The 16167-nt window shown below is 46.9% G+C and overlaps 1 protein-coding gene across 2 annotated transcripts; it reads right to left on the reverse strand.

Annotated features, from left to right (window-relative positions):
- Nucleotides 1-3400: 3400 nt before the first annotated feature.
- On the reverse strand, nt 3401-15895 carry SMIM20 (small integral membrane protein 20). Of its 2 annotated transcripts, XM_047857122.1 has the most exons (3): nt 15679-15891; nt 4772-4828; nt 3401-4030 (listed from the first exon to the last, which is right to left on the reverse strand). In XM_047857122.1, the coding sequence occupies exons 1-3, from the start codon at nt 15785-15787 to the stop codon at nt 3993-3995; spliced, it is 204 nt and encodes a 67-aa protein (XP_047713078.1). In that variant the 5' UTR covers nt 15788-15891; the 3' UTR covers nt 3401-3992. The 2 variants fall into 2 exon arrangements, with proteins under 2 accessions (XP_047713078.1, XP_047713077.1); XM_047857121.1 differs by lacking the exons at nt 3401-4030; nt 4772-4828 and adding an exon at nt 13569-14936 and having other exon boundaries at nt 15679-15895.
- Between the last annotated feature and the right edge of the window lie 272 nt (nt 15896-16167).

The raw sequence follows: 16167 nt of genomic DNA on the forward strand, positions 1-16167 counted from the left end.
GTGTCTGAATCCCAGGCGTTTCTCATGGCTCTGCGGGAATGTCCGCTGGTCCACCGATGGGAACAGCCGTCATCAATCCGGCTCCGCGGGCGCCGGCATGTGCCTGGCACTTTACACAGTGTTCCTCATGTCCCCGGCAACGCCACAGGGTAGGACTGGCCGTCCCTCCCCAAAGCCCTGCTCCTTCCACTGAACAGCGTCGTTCTCTGGAAAGCTTCCTGATGCCACTTCTCTTTCTTCTAAATCAGATTCAACTTCTTTTCCTGCTAAAGCCACTTTATGTGCCATTTTTTAACACCTTTCAGGACGACGCACATTGAGAAAAGAACATGAATTTGCACAGGTCAGTGTTCAAAAACTCAGTACACCCATGTAACCTGCACCCGGATAGAAACAAAAAATAGAAGAGATCAGCACCGTGACAAGCACCTGCATTCCTCCCCAGCCACCAACCCTCTTCCTTCCCACGAGTAGCCACCATCCTGACTTCTACCTGTATGGCTTAGTTTACTCTGTTTCTATTCATCTGAACGGAATCCAAGCGTACTCTTGCAAATGGCTTCCTTCATGTGTTTATCGGCATCGTTTGTGGGACTCGCTGTATTGTTCATTGTCATTGCTGTATCGTATCGCGTCATGTGAATGTATCACAGCTCATTTCTTCATTGTACTGTTGATGGGCATTTGGCCACTTTCCAGTGCTGCGGTGAACATTCTGGTCCATGGCTTCTGGTGAACCTGTGAATGCATTTCTGCTGCATAAGGAACTGGGAGCAGGACCCCAGGGACATAGGGTTTGTGTACGTCCAGTGTCGGAAGACACCCTGAATACCTTTCAAGGCACTTTTCAGGTTCCACGTTATTTTAATCTGTCGTGAGTTCATTTCTCTTACTAGATGAAAAGTGGTTTTTAACTGAATAAATATTGTTTGTGCCCACCTCATTTTAAAATAAGGGGTCTAGGGGTGCCCGGGTGGCTCAGTCGGTCAAGCATCCGACTCTTGATTTCAGCTCAGGTCCTGACCTCAAGCTCATGAGTTCGAGCCCCACAGTGGGCTCTGTGTTGACAATGCAGAGCCTACTTGGGGTTCTCTCACCCTCTCTCTCTGCTCCTCCCCTGCTTATTGTCTCTCTCTCTTTCTCAAAATAAATAAATAAACATAAATAAAATAAAATAAAATAAAATAAAATAAAATAAAATAAAATAATAAAATAAAATAAAAATAAAATAAGGAGTCTAATGTACAATAGAAGATGAAAGACTGGAGCGAGATAGCAGAAGAGAAAACCAGGTTGGGGGAAGAAAAGGATAAAGTGAATGCACTGGCCCGAGTAAATTCCACAAGGGCTTAGGTACTTTTTAGAAAGCTGGACCACAAATGTGGCTGAGCTTCCCATCAGCCAGTACAAAGTGGGCAATGAGTTACACACACTGACGTTCACAGGATAAAGGTATCCAATGCTGGGCAACGTAGCTGTTTCTGGTTCTGAGATTTCAAAAACGTCAGCCTGAGCTGTCCTAAAGACGATACGGTTTGACCTTGAAAATGAGGAATCCAACAACTGCACTTTGGTAATGACAGTAAAAAGTTCTGGCAGTTTCTCCCGCCCCTGATAGTCTCCCTTAATGTGGACATGCCAAAGCACAGCTCACTGCAGGCAACGTTTGACACACGATTCTGCAAGGTGTGACTAAAGCCAAGAAAAACAACTAAAGTCAAAGTGTGGTCCAGGGACCTTCAGGGGTCTCTGAGACCTTTTCGGGAGGTCTGCATGGTCAAAACAATGTTTATAATCCCATTAAAGCTTCTTTGCCTTTTCTTACTCTCATCTTCTTATGAGTGTATACAGTGGAGTTTTCCAGAGGCCACATGACATGTGATAACAGCAACAGATCGAATGCAGAAGCAGATATTAGAATCTAGCTGTTAAGAGGCATCTATTATGCTAGACATTAAAGAAATTCGCTAGTTATTTTTTGTTTTGGCAAACAGATTTTTCACATAAAAATATGTCATATAATTCTATATGGGTTTGTTATCAATATTCTTAAGGAAATTAATAAATATTTTAAAATTTTGTTTTAATTTCTAACACAGTATCTACAGATATAACCCACATAAAGGGGAACATTTTGGGGGCCTCAAAAAATTTTAAGAATTATTAAAGGGTCCTGAAAGATTTCCCCAAAAGGATGTTGTTGGTCACTAGCCCCAGAAGATAATCCGTGAAAAATATTTTGTGATCAAATACATTTGGGAACCGGTAAGCCTCTCTTGGAAATCGCCAAATGAGAAGCAAATAAGCCTAACTCACTTTAACTCTGTGTTTCCTAATTGTATCTGACCAAGATCCCCACTTCCGAAGGCTTTCCTTACTGTCCCGGAGGCACACGCGGGAACCACGTGGCTGAACCCCGAGGCCCTGAGTCCACCCTCAAGAGCAGCCTCTCTTACGACCCGCCCCACCGTTTGCTAAGCGTGGGCAGCAGAGTCTGATGGGACACCTCGGACAACGCGTAGACTGATCCTTTTATAAACATCAAGGCAGCTGAGTGGGACAGAGAGCCCCTTTATCTCCGCGGAGAGGTGTACCCAGGGCAGTGTCAAGGCCAGGACGAAGATCCCACTCAAGAGACAAAACGCAGTCTGTTCCATCTGACAAACAGGCAATCACGGCCCCAGAGTTCGCTACATCTTCCAGAGCACATGGCACATGCACTCGCCTCAGTCATAAAGAAATCTCCATTAAGCACCCACGGAATGCCTGGCTTCAGGTTACACAACTTCCTGCTGCCCCCTCCAAGGGAAACAGTGGCCAAAAGTACCCTGAACGAGTCAACTTCTTTCATTGCGTTATTAACCAGAAGTCAATTAAAGGTTAGGGAATGTCTACCCAAAAAAATGATGACTTTGGTTTTGGAACTATCAATCCGACTTCGTTCTGACGATAATTTCCTAACTGCGACTGCTGTCTGTTATGCAAACTCGCAGCTCACAGTAATAAAATGATGTCATCAGGCAGCTCGTCTAAGGAGAACCTACGGTAATGTGCAAGGCACTCTGAGAAACCTGAAGGCGAAAAAGGGGGATCTCTTCAAAGGCGTATAATCTAGTAAGGGGCCAGGCCGAGCACCAGAGGGACAAAGGTATACTCACCCTCCTCTCTGCAGCACCCGGTGGGGTCCCTGGTAGGACACCGTGAGCAACAAGTCACCTGCGTCAACAAATGTGCTATTTACCCTGAAAATGTTAACCTGTAGACACAACGACAAATGCCATGCCGCCGAACATCTAGTCAAACACCGTCCAGCCAAACAGGGCTTCTTACTGTAACTTACAGAGTTGATAAAGGATTTTCAAAAAAAAAACCAAACAAACAAACAAAACCTACACCATTGTGAATTAAGAACAGATCCATTTTAATACACACATTTCACTTCTGTTAGTGCAACACGGATTTCTACCCCAACACGCAGCAGCCTCCGACAAGACGGTTAAGCTGAACTGGTTATTCTTCAGGAGTACAGTGCACCTTGTCCTCAAAGAGTTTTATCAACTTGCCCATTTTCAAAGAGCCCCGTGGGGCTGCTCAGCACGGTGGCGTTCCACTGAAATTTCCTATTTGGGAAATGGCAACACAGACTGGGACCTTCCCGAGTCTACTGGCTGCTTGCATTCACATCACAGCTCGGCTGGGAGAGCAGCAGAGACTGAATAATAAGTAGAACTCCTCCAAACACAGCTGGGTGAGACAGCTTCATTTTTAGAAAGTAAAGCGAATCATGAAAACCTCCCTAATGGTGTGATTTGCTCCGGGGTTCTTTTGATACCTAAGAAGGGAAATATTAATCCTTGTGCACAGCGCTCTTATTTTCAGCCTTACAGACTTTTCTTCTCCAGCCATCGTTCTGTAGCGAGGCCATTTATTGTACTTGCTGCAGAATCGAAAGCAAGAAGATGTCTTTCATAATTGAGGTGCTGATAGCCTTCTCATTTCCTGCCAAATGGATCAGACCACACTCTTAACCCTAGAGAAAGAAACATGAATCAAAACAGGATTCGCTTTTAAACTTCCTACCACTTCCCTCAACGGCAAACAAGCGAAATGTCATCAGAATTGAGTCGTGCAACTCCCACATAGTTTGAGACAGTGCGGGTAAGCTGCCAGAGTCCTGGAAAGTGACGGCTGGGAGGCCATGGCCGCCATGACAGATTTCAAAATGGCTCAGACATGGCCGCACAACAGGAAGCGACGTATCTGGCCTAGTTAACAAAAACTAAACAAAAAATTAAAAAAAAGAACGCTGCCACAGATTACAAGAGTTTTAGTTACGAAACTGGAAACTTCTCATTCTCACTCAACTTGGATCATCTGAACGTAACTAACTAGTCAGCCACAAAGGGAGCTTTTGAGCCTCTGTATAAAGCAGAATTCTGTATCAATTAAAACAGTTCACAAGCAAACAGCCTTTTCCCGTGAGGCTAGTGTTTAACTAGGTGCTTGGAAATAAGCCTGCAGAACAGCTATTCACACTTGGTATTCAATCGCACACTTGTGAGATTTTCATGCCTACTTATCAAATGCAAAAGAGGGAACGTGCAAACTTACAAAAAACATTCTGGGGTGAAATATCAAAATGAAGTCTTGGGGTGCACCCATAGAACAGCCACGGGTGTGCAAGGAACAGCACAATCACCATCTAGCACACACCCCCCCCCCCCCCCCCACAGCGGTACAAATGAGATTTTGCTTTGATTTTTAAGTTTACCTGGTGGCTGTACATCTTCTTGAATGATACCGGCTCGATTTATGGCTTGCTCTTTCTCTAAAAAACACAGAAGAAAAACTGCTCTTTAGAAAGGCTGGGGGCGGGGGGGGGGGGGGGGGGGAGATGGTGAGGGGCCCTGGGTGGCTCAGTCGGTTAAGTGTCTGACTCTTGATTTTGACTCAGGCCATGATCTCACACACAGTTCATGAGTTTGAGCCCCGAGTCAGGCTCTGTGCTGACAGGGCGGAGACTGCTAGGGATACTCTGTCTCCCTCTCTCTGCCCCTCCCCTGCTCACATTTGCTCTCTCTCTCTCTCAAAAAGAAAGAAAGAAAGAAAGAAAGAAAGAAAGAAAGAAAGAAAGAAAGAAAGAAAAGAAAGAAAGGGAGGGAGGGAGGTAGATGTGGGTGGACCATGGTGGTAGAAATCTTTCTATTTATATGGGACAATGACATGCAGGGGACAATTCGGAAACAATATACATGAGTGCTACCAAATTCAGAGACCCCAGAACTCACAGCTTTTACGTGATGGAAGTTCAATCCTATAGAGCAGAAAGACTGGCTATTTTCAATAAAGGAAAAGAGAGCCATACTTCAAAAAAAAAAGCTCCCAACTAACAGCTTTTCTCGGTGATCTCAGCATTTTGGAAAGGCAACAAAACAACAGAAAAAGAACAATTCTGAAAGAGCTAGTGGGTGGGATATTATGAGGGGAAGGCTGCTGAATTGAAGGAACAAGTACAATTAACAAGAAAACGATGTAGTTTCTATGTCTCAAATGCGCTCTGCCGAAGGACGAGACCCAGAGCTAAATATGCTATGTTTTTGATAGGAAATAGAGCAGAAAATTAATCTTTGGGTGGGTGGCTTCGGTTTGGATAATTGAAGCTTCCCTAATTGATTGCAGGTGCTGTGCCAATTAGTAAGCGAGGTTCAGCTCCGGCAGCTTTAGCCCACCTCTTTGGAGATACCCAACAGGCAAGGGCCAAGAGAAATTGGGCATTTTATGTCTGTGGGCTTCACGCGCTCTGACACATCTTTCTAAGTGGTTGAGAATAAACCCAAGGTCTGTGAAAACAAAGACTTATTATTTTAAGTATCTTGACAAACAAATGGCGGCTTTTCGGGGGAAAGACTTGGAGCCAAAGGATGTTTACTACTAAATTACAGTAATTAAACGCTGTAATCAGACCTTTGTTTTAATCAGGCTGACAGTGTTTCTTGAAATCCACATTCAGCTCTTATTTAATATTAGGCTGTTTTCTTTATTCTGGCCTCTGGATTCTCATAAAGTTACAAGAAGCACGAAGGTACACGGAACGGGGATTTGCCAAATCGAATATCCATTGAACCTGCTTCTCCAGTGATGTGACAGAAAGTCAATCCTAAGTGACCTACCTGATAGTTTTATCAATGTTAAGTTTTGCTTTGGCAAATAAAATACTGGCCAACAGGGATCATGTGAATCTTGAGATCTAATTCTAAGGGAGACGGAGGGAAGACGGAGCATAATGAAGGCCATTACAGACAACGGCCCAATGGTTTCCCCGGGCCTCTCTGAAAGGTAGCAGGTAAGTGGCAACCAAGACCCTCTGGACCAAGATAGGCCAAAGGGCGGACAACGGAGCCTCTCAAGTGTCAGGTTTTCTAAAATAACTACAACACAAAAGGCGATCTCACTTCCTAAGACATTAAACTCCTGTAGGGTTGAGCCCTACCGTATTGTCAACATGTAAGTTCTCGAAGTACGGATGTGTCTCAAAGACGCTCTTAGAAAATGCCAACTAGTCAAAGACGACACTGTCATCTGGGCCAGGAACGAAAACAGATACAACTGTCCACACCTAAAAGGTCCATTTGCCAGTATTATGAAAGAGGTGGCTCTTAAAAAGAAAAAAAAAAAAAATGATCAACTGCCAGAAAGCTTTCTAGCCACAGATTTAAGAAAATCAGACATCCTGCTGTACTGAACACATTCTCCAAGAGGCAGGTACCGCGAGGCCGAAGACACTGGCAGACGGCCAAGCACCAAAGGAAGTTGACTTTTGGTAACAAGGACAGAATGTCTAATTGTGTCCTAATCTCTTACAATGCAATGGAGAACCAAGTGAAGAGAGCGGAATCCCTGTCTTCACACCTTCTTGCTAATTGCTAATGAGGTTGGAGAGAGGCTAAGGATTTATTTAAAATAGACCATAATCTCTTTATAATCCTTGTCCTTATGCAACCACCTCGTTTTTTTTGGCTTGGACAGGCAATTTAAACCGATTTGCTGAACTAGTTCCTACCAAGTGATAACCGGTATTAGCATCCTATCTACATCCCCTGGTTTTCTTTAATCCGTTAATGTTTTATAAATACTCTAAAGCCAAAGCAGTCTTATATAAATTCATGATAGGACACAAAGACACTTTAAAATCTGTGAATGCGGAATATGCTAAAAGGAAAACAAACTGGTCCCTCAGGAGTTAGAAGTCCACGTTGCTGAAGTTGCCGCTAAGTTTCTATTTTGCCACCATTAAGAGAAACGGCAAGGGTCTATGAACCTCAGGAAAAGGGCAATGCAGAAGTCAGGGCTTTAACCATGTGAACAAATCAGGATAAGCTAATTACTGACTTTTCAGTAGAGAGCATGTTTCTATCAGGAGTGAAATGATTAAGACCCAAATATGTAATACTGGGCCTGGAGCTTTGCAATGTCAGTTAGAAAAGTCCTCACTCTAGTGTCTCAGCAAGCCCGACTCTGCCCCCTGGTGCTAAGGCAGTGGTTTGATTTGTAGTTTTAATTGAGGATCATTATCTCCAGTCAAAGGGCCAAGCATTATTATGAAAACTGGTAATGCATGTGGACAGGCTGATTATCGTATTGTAGTGACAGAATCCACCTAATGATTTTTAAGTCTTTGAAAGTGAAACATGTATCTTTCTATTGAATGGCCACACTGTGAAACAGCTCCACTCTGTGACTTGTTACTTTAACATTCACAAGGAAGCAACAAAGGAAGAGTGTTCCCAAGCACCCCCTGAGAAGGGTCAAGGGCGCCCGAGGGATGGGCCAGCAGCTAGAAGCTGAAAAGCAGGTGCAGAAGAGGACCTGGGAGCCGTGCCCAGTGAGAAAACAGCCTCAGGACGCCGCCTCCCTGTCTCCCCTTGGCAACAGACGGTTAAAACTAAACGCAACTCGAAACCTGAAGTAATCGGACAAATGGCAACATTTGAATATGGACCGTATATGAGATAGTAGCATTGTGTCAACATTAAATTTCCTGGCCTGGATAACTGCATTGTGGTTATATAAGAGAATGCCCTTGTTCTTAGGAAATACATGCGGAAGTGTTGGGGGATGAAAACTCACAATGTCCTGAAACTTACTCTCAAAGGGTTCAGCAAAACAATAGTAATAATTATATGTAGATGTAATTATGTGTGTGTATGTATGTATGCATGAATGTATAGATATGTAATATAATATATGGGGCAGGAAGGGGGGGGAGCAAATGCGGCCAAATGTTAACTGGCAAATCTAGGTGATGAAGATACAGGGATTTATCATACTATTGTTAGGTCTTTTCTGTTGGTTGCAATGTTTATTTTTAATAACTAAAATATTCAACTGCAAAACAAGTTTTTAGGAAGTCCTTACACTTCCTTATGACTGGGCCATTACGATTACTTCAAAGTATCTTTTTTTTAAAATAGCAAATAAAAAATTTAAAAATTACGTTTTCAGTGTTTGCATTCTGCACTCCAGCTGCCTGTGGGGTACTCCGGGCCTGGATGTGCTCTGGTGCCCCACTGAACTAGTGGCGGAGGGGACCAAGTGGTCATGAGCTCACGGCTTGTAGTTCGAGCCCGTCGGGCTCTCCACTGTCAGTGCAGAGCCTGCTTTGGATCCTCTGTCCCCTCTCTCTCCCTGTCCTTCCCCGACTCATGCATGCTCTCTCTTACTCTCTCACTCAAAAACTAGATAAACTTAAAAAAAAAAAAAATGGCCATGGTGGCAAATGTGAACCAGAGGCTGAGGGGGACTAAATGGCCGCTGGAAGGACTGACTCCTCCCAACACTATAAACACTTTTATTTCCTCACCAGACAGTCTGGTTGAACCCAGGGAGCTTTGTAATGCCGGCTGGAAAATAAGACCTTAGTCTGTCTGCACTGTATTTGACTCTATGGTGAGAGAAATAAAAAGCATATTCCAGGGGCGCCTGGGTGGCTCAGTTGGTTAAGCGTCCGACTTTGCTCAGGTCATGATCTCACAGTTCGTGAGTTCGAGCCCCACGTCGGACTCTGTGCTGACAGCTCGGAGCCTGGACGCTGCTTTGGATTCTGTGTCTCCCTCTCTCTCTCTGACCCTTCCCCACTTGCTCGCTCTCTCTCTCTCTCTCTCTCTCTCTCTCTCTCTCAAAAATAAATAAACATAAAAAATTTTTTTTAAAAAGTGTATTCTAGTACCTGGCATATCATGGGGAAAATGCCCTTCTGAGGTAAGAATTATTTCTGGAACAAGTGATTACTTACAACCCTGTTCCGACTCTACACAACATACTTCAGGTGGGGCAGAAGGTACAGCAATACAAGAACCGGCCGGGTGGTAGGGCAGTGAGGTCTCACAGCAATTCCGTAACCTTTCCCTCTGCTGGGAAGCACTCTTTTCTGTCTTAAAGGCACGTGAAACAGGCATCATTAAGCGGCAGCCACAGTCAGAGAGTCAGAGTCTGGAGTCCATCCAGCAATCAAGTGCCAAGTGACCTTGGACAAGTCACCTAAATGAGGAGACTGAGCACAGGGTTTCTGGCAGAACTCTACGATTTTATGCATCTGCACATCTAATTAAAGTTAAAAACGAACAGGATCACAGAAAACGATCCTATTCTGTCTCATTTCACAGGCGAGTATAAAGTGCATGCTACTTTTAAAAGGCCACGTTCAGGATCACGGTCTAGCTCTAGGACACAAAGCCGATGAGGCCCTAGCTACGGCAGCTGTACTCTCCCCGAAACGTGGGCTCCTCGAGTAAACCACGCCGTGCCAGCAGGCTGAGAGCTAAAAAGCATCATCTGGGACTCCCTCCGGAAGCACAACAGAACCGGCCCCGTACTTCTGCTTTGAGATCGCTGACTGCCAACGCCGATGCCGACTCCCCAGTGCTCATTTCGTACTGAAGTGTCACGTGTAGCACTGACCCTGTAATCCGTGTGACACTCAGCAAAGTCCGGCTGAGTCAGTGAAAGAGCTGCAGACCACGCTGAATGTCAACATGAAACCCAACAAGGCGGTCTTGTGGGAGTGGGTTGCCGGCTTTGAAAGCCTGGGCGATCGCCTTGACTTTATTTTATCTAAGCAGCCTTCCTCTTCTTTTCTGCTGCCTCGAGGCTCATTCCAATAGCTTGCGGGGTGGGGTCTCTGCCCACCCAGGCTGGCCACCACTGGTCAGGCTGGCCCAGCTGAAGGGCCCGCACTGACTCGATACTCGGGCCCTCCGTGGTGTGGGCTCTTCCCTTGCCAGCCACTGGCCCCGCTTCTCAAGGACTGGATGTGTGGCCTACCTTGCCCTGACCTTCCAAGAACTGCGCTGCCCTTCCCCTCCGTCTGCCCAGAGTCCTGGGGAATATAAATGGAGGAAAGGTGGTCAGAAGAGGAAGACCCACCAAGAGAGGCTAAGAAGGAGTGGCTGAAAGGCAGGAGCGAAAGAGCAAAGGCAAGACGACTGGCAGAGGGGGTGGTCACAGAAGCTCAGGAAAGGCAGTGTTTGAAGAGCGAGCGAGTCTGGCTGCGGGCGGTGCCTCTCACTCACCGACGACCGGACTTGCCGCGTTACAAAGAGGACAGAAGTCATCACCCAGAAGTGCCCACAACTTCCCAACAACAAACCTATATTTCGCTGCATCCATACCTGCCCTCCCTCCTGAGCCGGTGCAAGGGGTGTCCTGCCTTCGGTCCAAGGCTCTCTCCTCCATCTGATCTCAAGACCCCCTACCACCTGTCACTCTACGGATTATCTTCATCTTTCTCTGATCAGAGACCTCACCTCTTGGCCGTCCCATCTCTCCCTGAAACAAAACTCTCCCTAGACGCCCTGACCTGCTGCAAATATAGCATTCTCCTCGCTGTGCGAACATCTTTAGTCAATTTAACACACTATTCGCTCTTCCGTCCGCTGCAGCCTGCTCTCTGACGACTACCAAACCACTGAGAGCATCCTCAACAAGAAAACCTACGGCCTTCACCTTCTTTTTCAGAAATCTAATGAGGATTTTCACTTCTTCTCTTTCTGCCTCCGGGAAGCCTGACCCTGCTGACCATCCCCCTTCTCATGAAGAGTTAGTTGTCTTCTCGGGACTTGTGACCCCACAGCCTCTGCTGGTTTCAACCCTCTTGCTCTGACTGTTCCTTCTCAGTCTCCTTTGAAGGCTCTCTTTCTTCTGACCACTTGCTCTGCAAATACCGTGTTCACCACGCCGGATGTCAACCGTGTTCACGCAATGCTGTGTGCTGCCCTAGGCCAGCTCATCTCTTTCAGTCCCTCCTCAGTGCCGCCTGGAAGCCCTTACCTACAATGACTCTGACTCCCAGCCGGTGCTGATCCACTGCCCCATCCAGCTCCGGCCCAGGGCCAGTGCCTCGGTTCAGACTAGCACACCCCACTGCCTGCAGGGAATCTCCAAGAGCACATCCACACCCCCAAAACTCAATACGTCCAAAATTGAGCTCGCTCATCCTCTCCCCAAACCAATTCCTTCTCATGTTTCTTAGTTAACGACCCACCATCTCCTCAGCTGCCGGGGCCTGGAAATTGTCATTCTCCTTCGTCTCCTCCCTCACCCTGGAGGGTTTACTTCTTAGGCACAGCCCCCAAATTCAGTACTTGTCTCCGGTCCCACACCACTCCTCTGATTCAGGCTACAGTCACCTCCCCCTACTCTCAGAACAGCTTTCCTGTAAAAGGCCTTCTTGTTTCCAGCCTTGACCCGGAGTGACAGTGAAATCTGATCACCTCACCCTCCTGATTAAAATACTTCCATGAGCTTCCCTGGCTAGACGCTGGGGACAGCAGAGGGCTGTGGAACTATTTTAATCCAGCAAGCAAGATGATCAAATTCAAGGAACAAATGGCATGGAGACAGGCTTTCCAACAGCCACGGGGAAAACCGGAGTTCTAGACATGTTCTGACAAACAAGAATGAATCTTCCCGGTTGCAAATGCTCACGAAAGAAATATTATCAGGTGGACCTCAGGATGAAGAAAACTGACACTGGAAAAGAGTGAGATGTAGGGCTCGGTGAGTGAAGCATGTGGGCAAGGAGAAACAATCCGTGACTGTACAAAACTCTGAAAGTCCTAGGTGCCTGGGGAGTAGTAATAACACATGGCAGGCCGGGTGTGTGGGGCAGGGAGAGGCGTTCTAAGGTCTTTGTATATTTCATACATAGGAGGATAAAGATATTGACTAACTTTAAAGTTTAATCACAAAAGAATGTCAGACTTTCAAAAGAAGAGGAGAAAATAAAGAAAACTCAAAGGCAGAAAAGGAGAAAATAAAGGAGTTACAGAAAAAGAAGAATAAATACAAAACACAACATAAAGAAGGCAAACAAATATAAATACATCAGTAAACATAAATGAAGATGAGCTCGGTCTAACAGTTAAAAGGGATTATCAGACTGAATTTAAAATTCCAGTTTAGGCTGGTTATGAGATTTAAAGACAAACAGAGGCTGAAGATAACAGGATATATATACCAGGAAAACACTAACCAAAACAATGCTGGTAACTATAATATTGGCCAAATACAGCTGGTGAGGAATAGCAGGGATAAAGAGGTCCCTTTACGTAATGATACTTGGAAAAAAAGTCTCCAGAGTATTCTATATTGTGTGCACCTAATAAAATGGCCTCAAGATACCTAAGTCACAGAATTAAAAAGCTTGATCTGTAATCGACACACACAGAACTCCATAAACAAGGAGATGACATCCTCACTTAAAGCACACAGGACACATTGGCAAAAATTGACCTGTATTAAGCCACAAAGCAAATCGTGACTAATATCAAAGAATCAAAATCATACAGTCCTTGTTCTTTAACCACAAATGCAAATCGAGTAGAAATCAGCCACAAAAGAGCAACCAGAAAGACTACTGGGGCTGCTGGGTACAGAAGGAGTAGTAGTTGGGGCCCCAAGGGGGCAGGGAGACCAGCTCAGAGTCCAAGGAGAGGGCGAGGGAAGTGGGTTGGATGAGGGTGGGAACACGGAGGTGGAGAGGAAGTCTCTGCCCGTCTTGTGCAGTCATGTACACCCGGCACCTGACACAGTACCCAGTACACGGTAAGTGCTCAAATCCATGTTATAAAAAATGCAAAAGGAGCTGACTGAATGCGAGTTCAAGGTGCTGAAATGAGTTGCAACTCCATCCTCACACCAGATGCGCCAGGTTCCCACGGCCCGGTCACCAACACCTCACCTTCCTGGGCCCCAGTTTACTGCCCGGTCAGCCAGCCCTGCTTAAATCTCCTAGTCTCATCTCCCTGCCCTGTGGCTCCTTATTTTTTCAACATTTTTATGGGATACCTACTATAATACTATACTAGGTGTTTCCACACCTGTTATCTCATCTAATACATCCCCAAACCTGTAAACTCAGTCCTGTTAACTCCAGTGCTCCAGAGGAAGGCACGGGCTGGGCTCTGGGAGGTTAAGTAACTTACCTTAAGATTCTCATCTGGTAAGGGATTTAGACCCTCACCTGCCTTCGTCCCCCGACAAACCCCCCGCACCCTCCCCCTCCCAGAGACAGTATGGTGGTGGGTCGACTAAGTGCACTGGTTCCAACCCCAGTTCCGACTCATCCACTCTGGGTCCTTGCGCAAGTCACTTGACTGTCCCATACCACACACTGTCCACATACAAAATGGGAGTGATGATCACACAGCAGCTGCAACAAATGGAAACTAGATGGGTTAATATGTATGAAGTGCTTGGAAGAGAGGCGGACAGATAGTAAATTTTCAATAAATACTAGCCGTCTCGTATTATTTACTTGTTTAAAGAATCAACTAGGACTCCTAGAGAAGAGTTGGCCACATTAATTAACATTGAACCAGAAAAGTGGGCAGGCGTAGACTGCTTTCCAGTTAAAATGCAGATATTGTAGCCACGCTCTCTCAACGTTCGCCTACAAGGCCTGATTTTCCGTCTCAAGCACCTCAGACAAACATAGATTCTAGGGTATCCCTATGAGGCGGTGTTGGGTTACATGGCACAAACTCACACCTTTTGAATCTGATGTAGATGAGCATTTCTCAACCTCTGCACCATGCACATTTGGGGCAGGGCAATCCTCTGTCACGGGGCCCTGTCCTGTGCACTGCAGAAAGTTTGGCAGCATCCCTGGCCTCTATCCACTAGATGCCTGTAGCTCCCTCACACCACCCCACTCCACCCCCAGTTGTGACAAGCACAAATGTCTCCGGAAAGAACCAAATGTCCCCTGGGGGACAAAACCATCCCCAGCTGAGAGCCACTGCTTTAGTCTTCCTCACTGAAACTTTCCTAGTGGGCTCCATCGCAGGGCCCCTTGTCCCACGCTCGATGCCCTAATAAAACAGCCCGGGGCAGACATCCAGGCAGGAAGGATGATGGAACGAGATTATGCAGGGCTTCACACAGCCCTCTGTTTACCCCGACGCAGGGTGCCTGGACACAGGCTGGAAGGCAGAATGCACAGAGGCCATTTCAATCCTGCCTGATGAAAAGAAGCTACAAGGAAATGGGAGTGCGGACTTAAAAACGCTCTGCCTCCAGAAACCAAATGTTGTAGCATTTGTAATGGGCAGAGCATTTACACGGAGCTTTTGCCTTCAAACCGCCAAGCTTTCAGCCTCCGCTAATATTCTCCAGGGGCAGGGTTGGCCTTCTTCCATCTTCAAGATGATTCAGGTTTCCTGGAGAACAAAATGAGCCTCTAATGCCTAATATTTTCTCTCTGACAGATGGTTTCAGATGTATCAAAGTGCTAATCCTTGCTGAGGTATAGGTCTCAAGGAAGGAGAGTTTGGCTTTTAGAATGATAGAACTTGAATGATTAAGGAGGAAAATTACTCCCAGGATATTCACCATTGTCATGTGAGCAACCCGCTTAAAATGAAGGAAGACAGCAGAATCTGAAAAAAAGATTTGAGGGGAAAAAAAGAGAGGAAAAATTCAAAAACCCAGGTTAAGGGTTTAGGTTCGAAACATTTCCGTTCAAAGGCATCTCTGGGAATGGAAATGAAGTGCAATAAAAACACCTTCAAGCTCACGATGATTAGGGTTCCATCTGCCTCCCTCCAATATCACCATTCCCAGTTTCCGTGTGCGGGAGAAGCCCTGGAGACACAGGCCAGGATTGGAATATCTGCCTTGCAACATATTAGCTATGTGACCTTGGTTTGGGCCTGTTATACTACCTCTCGGAGCCTCAGTTTTCCCACCTGTAAAACGGGCTTTAATACCTACCTCAAAGTGAGGCTGTGGACATTAAAAGATCCAATGTGTGCCTAATGTGACACACAGTAAGCGTTCAGCGAACGTTACCTGTGCGCGTGAACTAGTATTTGGTGTCAACCTACTATGTGCAGACTGCTTTCGTTACCACTTTGGAGTCTCAGTGGAGGCTAAACGGTTTTGTTTTAGATATTACAAACAGTCATTTATAGAGGAGGATGCTGAGAGTATGAGAGATTAGGTCACTTGTCCACGGTCACAGAGCCGCACACGGCAGGATTCGAACCCGGGCCTGCCTCACTCCCGAGCCAAGCTCTCTCCACCGCCCCAGGAACAGGTGAGGGCTGGGGGGGGGGGGGGGGGGGCGGAGGGGGGTTGTTACTGAGACCAGGCCGCCGCGCGGGGTCACGGGTCACTCACGGTACTCCTCCAGCCGCATTAGGGGCCGGAAGTAGATAGGGTAGAAGGCGGCGCCGATCAGGGAGATGAAGCCGCCGAAGATGAGCGCGGTGCGCAGGTTCCGGGACATGGCGCCGGGCGGGGGACCACCCCGTCCCGCCGAGAGCCCCGCACTCAGGGTGTCCGCGCTCGCGGCGCCCTGACCGTGACCCCGCTCGGAAGAGGCGGAACGACTTTCGCTTCCGGGCCTTGGAGGCGGGGCTAGGGTGAGAGGCGGGGTGCAGTAGGACAGAGGTGGGGCTAGGGGGCGGGACCCCAGTGCCTGGGTGGGGCCAGCCCGGGGCGGGGCCTCGGAGTCGCGCACCCGGTCAGGGGCGCTCCCTCCAAGGGGTGAGCGGAGTCTTTGCATGGCTGGGCCCTGTTCTGGCCGCCCCTGCCCCTCAGCCGCTCTACCCACCATTCTCCTGACCTCCTTTATCACCCCCTCCTTTACCAGTCACGCTTTCTCAT

This window comes from Prionailurus viverrinus, chromosome B1 (assembly GCF_022837055.1).
Source record: "Prionailurus viverrinus isolate Anna chromosome B1, UM_Priviv_1.0, whole genome shotgun sequence".
NCBI lineage: Eukaryota > Metazoa > Chordata > Mammalia > Carnivora > Felidae > Prionailurus > Prionailurus viverrinus.

Bases quoted from the DNA above. Each gene is read 5' to 3' on its own strand.
- SMIM20 (XM_047857121.1), bottom strand. From the start codon at position 15,787: ATGTCCCGGAACCTGCGCACCGCGCTCATCTTCGGCGGCTTCATCTCC. The intron at 14,937-15,678 runs GTGAGTGACCCG...TCTTTTTTTCAG, and splicing joins AATGCGGCTGGAGGAGTACC to ATTCTGCTGTCTTCCTTCAT.